The sequence below is a fragment of the Epinephelus moara genome, chromosome 18, assembly GCF_006386435.1.
Source record: "Epinephelus moara isolate mb chromosome 18, YSFRI_EMoa_1.0, whole genome shotgun sequence".
Taxonomy (NCBI): Eukaryota; Metazoa; Chordata; class Actinopteri; order Perciformes; family Serranidae; genus Epinephelus; species Epinephelus moara.
This window is the reverse complement of record NC_065523.1, coordinates 15527436-15540006: the sequence shown is the minus strand read 5'-3', so window position 1 is coordinate 15540006 and position 12571 is coordinate 15527436. Positions and strand designations below refer to the sequence as shown.

The window sequence follows — 12571 nt, the reverse complement described above, 5'->3', positions numbered from 1 at the left end:
GCCACCATATGAGAGAGGGTCGCACGGGAAAAATGCACACATTATGACTTTTTATGGCATTTTTTAATGACATACTAACACTTTACCAGAACTAACAATCAACAGTGATATAGCCTGCATAACACTAGCATTACATTTCCATTTCTTAATACATTTGAAGTAGTAATGAAATAAGGACAGTACAGTGTTTGACACCACTGTAATATTAGAGCAGAAAATAATGATTCTGATAGTTGCCTGTTGTAGCACAGCTTTTTATTTCTTTATATTTGGTATCGATACTTGAGGGGGGCGGCATTTTGAACATATCTGAATATTGGGGGTGGTGTCTCCCCTAATATATACTGTAATTACTTCCTAGCTGTACATGAAAGGGGTGGAAATCCCAAAAGAATATGTTATGGGGCCTATTTATGGGGCTATAGAAGCGACAGTACAGCTCTTTCGTCAGCAGGTGTCATCCTAAGCAAATGTATCACATGGTCATCAAGTAGGACATGCCGTGAACGTGGCAGATGTGTAAAAATGTGATTTGAGATCATTGGATTGGTAAAGCCCCAAAAAACCTGCAACAATGAAGATGATCGCATGAGTTTGCTATGCGAGCACAGATGGGAGGAGGACAGACATGTTGGACATGCACAAGGGTCGACATGGATCTGTCCACAGTTGCATAAGACTGGGACTGTGTTGCAGCACACAAGTGCTCGAGTCTCGTTTGAATATGCCCAATGTATAGATGTTGTAGTTCCTCTAAATTAGTGATCAAATCTTGCTTCCAAGTAAAATAATTGAACCTCCCACACTGCCTCTTCCCTTTCTGCTCGGACACGCGCAGTCGAGGGAGGGAGAGAGGGGGGGAAGCGGGAGCGCGCTTTCCGTGTCTGGTTAGTGGACTGACAGCCAGCTGTGCGGCTACAACGACAACAACAACCTCCTGGATTTGCTACAAACAACTAGATTAGTGTCGGTGTCTTTCTGATCATAAACGTACACTACAGCTCGTTTGTGAAGTGAGGACTCGACGGCACAAAGCTACAAGCAGTTTCATCGGCGGTTTCCGTGCTAACTAGCTAGAAGAGCATTCCTCCAACATGAATCCGTTGTGTAGCAGATGTAATCTAGTCGTTTACCCCACGGAAAAAGTGAATTGTCTGGACAAGGTAAGAACACGAGAAAAACGTCTTACTTCCTAGTATTCTCTTAAAAGCACTCTCTATTCGCCTTCCCCCCTGTTGTACCCTGACTGCACTGATTTCTGCCTTCTCAAAATGACACCTTTCACATATTTTTGTGAATGAATTGAACACCCCAACAGGACAGGTATGTCGCTAGCGAGGCTTGCTAACGGCTAGCTTAACGTCTGGAAGGCGGTGGCACCAGAGCGCGGACCAGAAACGACATTACACCTCACCGTGTGGCTATAATTACTTTAAGAAACCAGAATTTACATATTTTTTTCCATCAAGACAATGACTTAAGGCTACGGTATTGATTCAGCCTAAACCAGCGCCTCACTGTTCCTGGTTCGGGCCTGGCTGGCACCACTGCCTTGAAGAAAACTGATTGATAACGTTAGCTAAGGTCTCAAAGCTTCTCGAAAGACGTTTTCTGTGGCTGGGGGATTCACCATTGAAATACGAAACGATGTGAGACCTCTGTGTGAACAATATAGTCCCCTAACCAAGCTTTTCGTGGGCAGCGTGGACTGATCTGGACATGTCTGTGTCCAATTCACCGGCTAATCCAAGTCAGGGATCATCAGTGGAGCCGCCTCGATTAGTTTTCAGTCAAAAGCAGTAGCCTAATCTGAGCCAAGGTGCTAATCTCATCAATTGTACCCACAGTGACTCTGCCCAGGTCACAAATTCACATGTGTGCAGCAATTTAAGGCAACACTGGTGCAGCACATCTTGCTCCTGTCACCTCTTCATCTACAAGGAGGTAACGGTGATCATGTGTTGCATTTGTTGCATGCTGCTGCACAGATAAACTAACTTTGCAACAAGAAGATACAAGCAACACCCATTTTACGAGGTGGGTGGGGTCTGCAATGTTTGGCACATGAATAGCAATGTTTATGTATTTTAACAAAGCAGAGCTCGAGGCAAGTGGATAATCTGTCTAATGGACGTCTGAATGGCTATTGAAAATCAATCCCTGTTGAGACATGCTTATCTGTCGGGGTTGATAGAGCTAGAGAAGGTGGGGAAAGAGCACACAAGGCACATTATCTCAAGTAACATCAGCTCTTGATTGGATGCATTATTGCTCCCTGCATGGATGTGTTCCTGAATGCACCATGACTAATGTTTTCCTAAAGTGCTCCGGACTGGAATTGATTCATCCCAGAACCCCCTCTTCATGCACAACCCTCCAAAAAATCCGAGTCATGTTAGCATGTTAGACTGCTGGTATTGATGAGAACCAAATTGCCAAAAGTGCAGCCTGAATGTGTTTGGTATCTGGCCTGAAGCAGAGTGCATTCCAGCAGACAGACACTCCCATAAAACGTGCTCTGTCAGAGGCCTGCTGTGCCGTCTCCCTGCTCTGAACTGAGCTCAGGAGAGTAGCCTGCCGTCTGTCTTTGCTGCCATTCCGCATCAGCGCTCGCCCCTTCAGACACGCCAAAACAACCTCTCCTTTCCCTTCTCCATGGCAAGCACACACACAATGCCCTTCTCGTTTGTTTAAAGCAACCGAAGCCACATTGGCTGGGGAATTTTCCGTGTGCTAGGCTAGCTCAGGTGAAGGAAGGCAGAGGAGTCAAGGGTGCTGCCAGTCCTTCCATTGGTATTCTCAGCCACCGATGAATACCTTTACCTGACAGTCCTCTTCAATAGTATCCCTCTGTGGTGTGGAGAGGCTGAGCCACAGAGGCTTGTTTGTCTGTCAGCTGCATTCCAGTATGGCAGGGCTGGGCCCTGCAGAGGGAGGGCAGCCGAGCACATGTAAAGACAGGAAGTGAATTTTGGTTGAGGCTCTTGTCGGTGACGGTTTTGCCTTGTTATTTCTCTTCAGTACTTAAAATACTTGTTGATCGAAAGTAGTTCCTAATTTGACTCAAGTATCAGGCTCATATCTATCATGTTAGCTTTTTTAGCCGTTGAAGCTGTTGAGCTTAAGCCAAAAAACTGCAACAAGGAAGTGGCACAGTAGCTGTGTTTACCATTGCCTAATATGCAAACCTTGGCAGTAAAACTGGTCATATTTAGGTTACTGTGCAATGTCTGGAGGTGTGAAATGATTTATGTGTGTGTCACTTTAAGATTACTCGCCATTTCCAGCACTCAGGAAGTGTGTATTTTCAAGATAAATTGAGCGATTTGTGGAGAGTGGTTAAAGCTAATCTCTCACTGAAACACTTGACTCTGCTGGAGTGTCTGTGTACTCACTATCTCCACGAGCTGTCTGTATATTGTATGTCTAAATCACAGAGCCTGTTCCTACCTGCAGGTGAAGAGATACAGCCCTCCTACATCTCTTCACGAGATTTATTAATATTTAACTGAGACATTATGCCGTAGAATATGAAGTGGTGTAACAGGTTCCTGGGTAGTAAATCTGCTACCATTTCAGTGAATGTAGTGTTTTAAAGCCTATAAATAATCTGAGAAGCTGACTTGTTCCAACAGCTCATCCTTTAATAACTAAGTATGAAGCACAAACATCGATACTGGCTCTTGAATATGTTAGCAATGTCAAGACATCTTGATAAGTGTTTATACACGATATTGGCAAGATTTCTTCGGAGGCTAGACCTGCTTGCTTGTTTCAGAAACAGCTTTTATGCAACAAATGATCTCCCACATGGCACCAAGTATCATAGATAAGACACAGCTTCTCTCAAAACAAAACAGACCATCAGTGGAGGATGAATCAAAAGAGATATGGATGGACAAAAGAGAGCTGAGAGATTATTTCCCTCACATCGGCATGTCGCTGAAGGCTTTTACAATGCAGACAGAAAGAAATACACTGTCTTGCTTTTGTTCCCTGATGTTACACTCACAGAATAATCAATTGCAGGAAGGAATTTGATCACACGTTTTATATAAACTTAAGTTTATTAAGTTTATTTTTTAAGTTTATTTACTTTTGTTTTCACTCTTGCTTACCAATTACACACAGGTCTGAAAGACACACACATGCACAAACAGGACCTATACATGCACAAAGTGGAGAGATGTCAGAGTATGTCTTTAGTTGAGTAGGTAGTAGAAAAAAAGTGGCTGCACTACTTGGTTCACATGATCTCAAAAATTCAGACACAGCTGGCATTAACGAAAGTGTGTGTAGTAATCAGATTTCATACACCATTTGCTTCACTCGACGCTGATGTATCTGACACATACTGTTGTACTGTACTGTAGTTTTCACAGCTACAACTGCCTGGGGTCCATTTTTATTTAGCTAACAAATCGGCTGCTGTGTTATTTGGCTTCAGTGTGGGCTCTCTGGTTTAGATGTGAGCCTCAATTGTACTGCTGCGTCTCAATCCCAGGAAATTGTTGGAAAGGGGGGGGGTCAAAGGTCAGAAGAGTACAGTATGCAAGTTATGCAGCTCTGCACAGTCTTTATGGCATGAAGGAGCTTACATCATGGTCGAGCAGCAGCCTCCAGGGCTGAAAAATAAAGCCAGCGGAGAAGTGCCTAAAACTGCAGTTCCTCGAATGACCACTGGAGGCTGGCTCCAAAAGGGAATCAATCCCCATAGCCCTCCATGTTGAAATGCCCAACTTCAAAGCAGAAATAAACTTGTTCACAGCCTGGTACAAAAAAAACGGTTTGGATCTCTATAGCAGATTTTAACATTTGTGACAACTGTACAGGGGGTGAATTTTTTTATAACTAGCCTGTTTACATTTTATTAAGGCTTAAAGTTAGGCATAACTAAGGGTGCAGCCACTTTGCATGGTAGGAGCATTAGAGGCCATTGAGGGTGGGGGCCCATTCATTCATATGAAAGGCAGCTCAGTGGCACATTAAGCCAAAAAACCTCAACTGTTGCATATAAAATTACCCTGATAAGTGGCACTGCTTCGGCACTGTGTGACCCATATAGCAGGTGCACAAGAGACTTCCACCGGCCAGGCCATCCTCTTCTGGTTAAGCGCTCCACTAACTTGAATGTGAAGAAAAAGGTCCAATCGTGTGGTCCTTCTAGACTTTCCAAATGTTATTGGGCCGAAAGGATCAGATTCTGATTGTGAAACAAGTCATTTCTCAGGGGTTGTGACCAGTGGTGTAGTGGAGGGTATATCTCTTTCTCTGGCCGTCTACAATATACCCACCTTTCAGCCAAAAAGCCATGAGGATATATAGGAGAGTACTTACTCCATGGTAACCCTAACCCAATTATTAAAGCTAACAGTCTTGTGCAAGGGCTCTGATTTTAAATAAGGAGTATTTGTTCTCAGATCTTCCAGTGTGAACACATTTCCTATGACTCCACTTTTAGAGGAATTTGTCTACCGCCTCGCCTATATTTAGACAGATTATTCTGAGAGCTGATTCATGTTACCCAAATGCCACAAGAGGTAAGGAATCTGTCCAGCCACCACCAGTCACCTCCCTTTGCTGAGTCACAGCCACAAACACACATGACACTCAAAAAAATCACCTGAGATGTTGACTCCGCTGTGAGTGGCCAGGTACTTCTGCTTTGTGTGTTTATCAGAAAAAGGAACCAGTGCACATGTTCTGTTTCTCCATTTGTACCAGCACAGAAAAATGTGGACTCTCTTTGTTGCGGTGGCGTAAAATAAAAATCATAGAAAGGAAGGCAAAGAGACAGTTCTATCTAATATAAGCCATACAACAGGGTTTTGTAAAGTGAATTTATACAGATGATCTCTGACAAGGCAGAAGTGTTTTGGCATTTCACCCTCAATGTGCTCATCTCTCATCGTTTGCGCTGAGTTTTTTGTGTTTTTATTAATGTCTCGTGGCTGGGGCGGCAGAATGTGTATGTTACTGAGTGCACATCATAGTCTGGAGTGGTTTGGAAAGTGTGTTAAGTGCGTACTCTACTTTAGCATAGTATGTCTGTTCAAGTCACTGTCTGCCTGCTGGCCAGTACCAAAGCCCTTCACTTGGATCAAAACTGATCCAGCCCGGCATCAGGTAGGCTAATAATTATCCAGCCTGCTTTGATGAGATAGTTTCTTTTATTAGCAGCAGCCAGATGTGGGCACTTTGTCTTCGGGCATGTTCCATCTTTCGCAAGAATAATCTTTCGCATATACACAGATTAAGATGCTGTAATGCCCCATCATGTGTGTGTGTATGGTGGTGTTTCTGATTAATTTAGCCACTTATGGTTTAAAATAAGAGTCTGAGTCAAAGAGCCATCACAGCATCTTTCAAACTGCAGGGCTAATCAGCAGCATAAAACAAAGTGGTTTAAACTGAAGTTAATTGTTACTGATTTATGAAACGTTTTATCAGGGTCCCTGGGGTCCCTGTCCTTCAGTGTTATAAGGCACTAAAATCGTCTGATGCTTAATTTGGTGACTACCAAAAGACTGGATTGCAAAAATCCCCTTAGCACAGTCTATAGATTGCATAGATGATTTGTTTTTATATAAAAATGATATGATAATTGTCACAGATTTTCATCGCATCAGTATAGAAAATAACATCAGTCAAGTCCCTATATGCGCCCGCTCTATAAGCCACTTGGTACTTAAACAATACTACCAACTAGTGTTTCTATTAAAATTCTAATAATGGTTTGGTATATGTGTTGCTGTGGTTAGTGGGTTGTATGAAGCGAGAAATGTGCCCTATTTAGATTACACACCAATACTGATGTAGGAAGTGGTTGACACAAGAGGCCTGCAGCATTTTGGTCTAGTCACTTAATCGACTCCTATCAGTCTGTAGTTTCCCTCTGTGTGTGATGTGTGTGCATACACGGTGTCTGAAGTTGTTGTTGGCCTCCCACATCGCTGCAGGGCTTTTGTCCAGGCCAACTTGTATTTGGTTCTCACCAAGAAGGAGCTGCGAGGCTGACTGAGCATTTTTGCTCTTGACTGGAGTCTTGAATCCCATTTGACACACATGCATCATGCACTGAGACATATAACCTACATACAGTACTACACACACTTACACATACATGTAGACACACACATACACATGCGCCCTTGAGCTGCACTAATGCAGGGAGACAGTGCTTTTTTTTAATTTTTTTATTGGTGTTTTATTTCTAGGGCTCCGTCTCTGCAGTGTCCTCATTTTCCAGCTGACTGCCAGATCCTGCCTCAGCACCCAAGAGCCAGGTTTTCCTGGGGCCGGACAAGGCTAAGTGCTGGATGGCCTCTCAAACATACATTTGGGATGTTTCTCAACCCCGCATCTGTTTTTCCCTTCCTTCCTGTTTGGCACCCGTCTGTCTTAATCATAGACTTAACATAAGTCCCAGATGTAATATATAATCCTACCAGATTCTGTATATTCCGATCGCGTCTGGGTTCAGATGAGATAGGTGGTGGTTCACATGTGGCATTAGAATGCGTCTCAAATTTTTTTCTCGACTGACCACTTTTGATTATATTATGCCACCCTACGCACATTTGATTTTATCCCTGAGAAGCTGCAACCACCACTCAGCAGAAAAAATATAAAAGTGTGTGCTCAGCCGTACAGCTAGAGCCTGCAGCAGTTTAATGCATACTGACTAAAAGTTAAAGTTCACCAGGTTGTCCTTTAACGTGTCAGCGATGTATTCACATTTCAGTATTCACACTATGCTGCAAATGTGGATACATACTGCCCTAGTGACCTCCATGTGTGGCCTGAGTGCATTTGTGCACCTGTGTTAGGGCTGTCTTCTTGTTGTCGCTTCATCTAAGAGGCAGTTAAGTTTGAGCCAGACCTCAGTTCACCTGAGGGTTGGAAGGGTTGTCTTGGTAGAATGTGTGTTAGCAGGTTGGGTTGGGCTTAGGAATAGTTTGCTAAACAATTGAGTTCAGCAGACTTGTGCTCTGGAATAAACCCAAGGTCAATATTTATTTAGGGAAATTACAGGAGTGTCAAAGTCCATTCTCAGCTGATAGGCTCACCTTTCCCCTAACAGCATTTGCACTCACACCTCTCTATTAGCATTGTACTTTGTCAGCTTATCCATGCTTTATCACTATCATAGATTTGGGGAAATGAGAACGGGATAACATTCTCTGTTGAGAATATCATACTGGGCTGCTGCACTACACGTAGATGAACTAGACGGTATGCATGCAAAGATGGCAGCCTCCACAGCTGCAAATCAGCTGAAGCTAGAGGAAATGGAATCTGCCTGCACTGTGCTGTTGTTTGTAAAGGGATTTGCTGTTGCAGTACAAGCCAGAACAATGGAGAGGGAGAGCAGTGGAAAGAGTAACATGATGTGTCCATCTGCAACTCCCTTAGGCCCCGATTGGGTTGTAGAGGGATAAGGAGTTTGCACTGGAAGGCTTGGCCCAGTGTGTTTGGCTGTGGATCACAGCCCCGCCGAGCAGAGCCCAGGCTCGGTTTCCACTGTGAGCCGCCTCTTTTGTATGCCTCAGAACAATATTGCTGGCCTACAGCTACAAACACCCATGTCATGACACACATGTACACTTTGCCTGTTGTCATTGCACGCCACCTTGGGTGGTCCGTTACGTCGCAACAGAACAGACAAGACTGTTCTTAAAACCGGCCTGAAGCCATATTCCTGCTCAACAATGGGAGGAAGTGAAATGGCCATTGTGCTGCGTGTTTGGTCATGTTTCCATACATAGCGCAGCCGTGATTGTGTCTACTGTCCATCTGCAGCATTCACAGCCAGCAAACGTCAACATCCTGGTGATTTATTGCCAGCTGTTTATCAGTGCTGTTACACATGCTTATTATCAAACTGTATCACTGCAGGCAGGGGTGTGATGGATTTTTCTGTCAGCAAGGCCTGCGTGTTATCCTGAGAAGACCTTGTGGAATCAAACATGCATTGTCCATGTGTGTGTGAGTGAAACGTTTAGAAAGTGATGATGTTATTCTTTGATGTGCAGTCTTATCCTCTGTTTTGAATCGTCTTTGCTGCGCTGTTTGTTTGGAAGATTAGTGTTTTGTGTGTGGGCAATTGGTGTAGAAAGTGATCAAGAGTGGGTAAAAGAATGGAGAGGGATGACAGAGTGCCCTGAGGCCATGTTAATAAGGACTCCCTCTTTCTTTCTCTCTCTCTCTCTCTCTCTGTCTTTTCACTCCTTTCTCCCTTCCCTTGACGATAGTGGGAGCAGCCAGATCATTGCTTCACTCTCTGGCATTTTCTCTCTGGCTTGCCCACCCCTCCCTTCCTCTTGCTCTCTCCAGCCCCTTCCTTTCATGTTTCCTCCCTCCTTCCAGTTTTCTCCAATCCTCCCTCCCTCGATCCCTCTTTGAACCCTCAGGCCGCAGATCAGCTCATTGCCAGGAGAGAAAAGGAAAGGAGGCGAGAGGGCGGGCGGGTGGGAGGAAGGGAGAAAGGGTGGTGAGGGAGATAGAGGCACGGCCTCTTATGAAGATGGATAGAGGAGGTACAGAAACATGCAGGCCTGCAGAGATGAGCAGACGGACAGAAAGGGAGTCCAAAAGGTGGATGTCAGCCAAAGTGCAGTGTTCGCAACCTCTGTTGTATATGTAGAAAACAAAAAGTAATCATTTTGCACGTCTGAGCTCGGAGTATCTCTAAAGGTGTGAAAATTCAGACACATACTTAATAGCCACAAAGTTTACAGCTCCTTCCTTACCTCTCACACCAGTGCAGCCAGCCCTATCTACTTATAAATAGAATTGCTAGCAAAAGGGGATGTTGGTTTCTTCGTATCAGTTAAGTATCAGCACACACAAACAACTGTGATTCCACATTGCTTCACTTTATTTCACACAGTTGCCATTCTTTCAGTCTGTATCCAGCTCCCGTCCCTGTGAGACCTCCAGGGAATAGAAAGTAGTTCTGGCTTTACTCATTCAATTAGCTTTCCTGTGCTAGCTGGTGTATGGGCGTTTTTGGGGTTTTTTTTGTGCACGTGGTGTTTTTGGATCTTGTGTAAAGCGGAACAACTGTCTCAAATCTCTCTCTCCTCAACATTTTGTGTCTTCTCTGTCTCTTTGTTTCTGACAGTACTGGCATAAAGGATGCTTCAGCTGCGAGGTCTGCAAAATGACTCTAAACATGAAGAATTACAAAGGCTTTGAGAAGAAACCATACTGCAATGCGTAAGTTGTCCCTAACTCATCATATTGTGTATGTCATTGAAAGCGTTTCATGTTTCTGTACCCAACTGGTTCAGCCCGCATCCTAAAGACTCTGACAGCAGTGTTTAATCTGTCCACAGACGGAAATAGGACCCTCCAAATGTGTGTGTGTGTGTGTGTGTGTAATCATGTTGTAACCCAACTAAGGCCCCCTCTATCCCTCTGCTGTTTATCAGTGACTATTCCAGCTCCCCCCTCAGAGAAAAGGCCCATAGTGGTGTGGGAAAGTGCCTCCCTCCTCCCCCTCCTCGGCAGGGAGGGGGGGGGGGGTAATCAACAAAGGAAATTCCTCAAGTTCCTCTACAGTGACACAGGCGGACACACTGAAAACTAGCATGTCCACTCACGCTTCAGCACATACTCACACACTAAAGGCTCATCGGGAATCCATGGAATCCCCCTCTGCCATTACTTATAATGATTTTCTCCCTTTCTGTGTGTGTGTGTGTGTGTGTGTGTGTGTGTGTGTGTGTGTGAGACAGACAGACAGACAGACAGACAGACAGACAGACAGAGAGAGTTGGAGGGTGAGTGCATGTTCTGCGAGGGAATGCAGAAAGAAGGCGTTGCTTCATGTTCTGACAAGCTCTTTTGCATTTTTTCCTGAACTGCCATTTTATTGCCAGCAAAGTAAATCAAGACGTCATGCTGGCATTGTCATTCTCAACCCCAGTGGAAACTCTATAGTAGCATGGTGGCTTGTGGTCAGCTGTTTTCTATAGGCTTTGGCTTCTTTTATGATTAGTACCAGGAACAAGTAATTTGTTCAAAGCCTGGAGTAAAATATCACTGACACTTTTTTTCCCCTCTTGTACATGGGGTGGGGGGACTCAAATTTGGCTGCTAGAGTGTTGTCATAGGTGTACTAGCCACAAACAGCCATTAATTAATGTGTCTGGGGTTTTTTTTTTCTTTTAGAAATTACAGGTCTTTGCTGCTTGCTAACAACAAGTACTGACAGGGTGTGACTGACTTAAAAAACTCAGAGGAGCTCTTTCCAAGTTTTCTTCAAATCACTCTTTATTTCCCCGGCTCTATATATTCATAAAATTGGGTCACACCACTCAAGATAATTGCACACTTTTCTCTCAAGCAGAAATATTCCCCACTCTGCGAAAGGTCACATTTTAACCTGAGAACATGAAACTGAAAAAAAACAAAATTCTCTCTAGATCTGAGCCCTACATAGTATGCAAATAATTTCCAGGTTCACCAAATGTGTTGATCTGATTCTGGAGTGCAGCGAGGTCACAGGTGATTGTTTGCATCTGTCTTCATGTGTAAGCTTGAAAATCATGCAGTGGGCACTTTTCTTATTGGATTATTAATTTTTTCATATCATGAAAGTCACAGATGTTTGTAATAACATTAACGAGGGCTCTGTTCTGCTCAAGTGCGCCAGCATACCATGAGGGTGCGACAGTGAGCCAGCATAAACACCACCAGGACCCTGAAACTAAAGCAGCTAAATGGATTTGAGCCCTTATTACTTTTATTATTTACACCTGTGCTTTCTCTACTTTGACATGTCAAATTGTCTCCTGTGAAAAAGGCCTGTTTGTGCTTTATTACCAGCCATGACAACGTTGCAACGATTGGAATTGTTTTCAGTTTGTGAGTCTGTGCGTGTGTTTCAACTTGGCAAAATGTGGTGGCACGTACTGTAGCGACAACCATCACAGCTCTTGTGAATATTTTGCCAAGTGTCTGTCAGTCTGTGGAAAGATTTTCTCACTGCGATTGCGTCGCAACCGTGCAAGTTGCAGGCACGAAACTTTACAGGTGTGTAGCTTAGATCAAAATTAAGGCAGAGTTCAAGATGGGTTTGGTCCGAGTAGGGGTGTAGGAAGCAGGGAAGGGGCCACTGGCACCCACACTTAACGCCCCTGGTTCATGAAACTTTAGTGGTGTGTAGTTGGGGTGCAGTGAAGGTCGAGTTCGAAGACTGGTACGCTCCAAGTATGGGGGCTCAAACATGTAGGGCTAAGTCATCTAGATGCACACTGCTCTTTTACAGGTCAGCCCATTGCTAATGGCGCTGTGTCCGTGCTGCAGGAAAAACCATAGTAAACAAAATATTAATCATAGCAAAGTTCTTCAAAATGTGTCTTGAGGGGGACATTCAAATATTATTATTAGTAGTAAACATCTTGGTCCTTAAATCTCACTGTGACCCTGTCCATACTTTGAATCTTTTACTTTCAATTTAAGGTGTTAACCAGCCACAGCAGGTGTCGTCCTTCTATCACCTTTTATTTTCACAGACTAAAGTGGCTTCCTTTCTCTTTCCTGCCTCTGATGTTCCCTCTGC

General features: G+C 44.0%; 1 protein-coding gene across 2 annotated transcripts in view; it reads left to right on the top strand.

The window, feature by feature from the left end:
- The first annotated feature begins 831 nt into the window (after nt 1-831).
- Nucleotides 832-12571, top strand: part of lasp1 (LIM and SH3 protein 1) — a 36971-nt gene continuing 25231 nt past the window's right edge. Inside the window, exons 1-2 of one of the 2 annotated variants that reach the window (XM_050069595.1) lie at nt 832-1163; nt 10127-10221. In XM_050069595.1, coding sequence (XP_049925552.1) covers nt 1095-1163; nt 10127-10221 — 164 coding nt within the window. In that variant the 5' untranslated portion in view covers nt 832-1094. The remainder of the gene's footprint in view (nt 1164-10126; nt 10222-12571) is intronic. The other variant, XM_050069596.1, reaches the window with a different exon arrangement.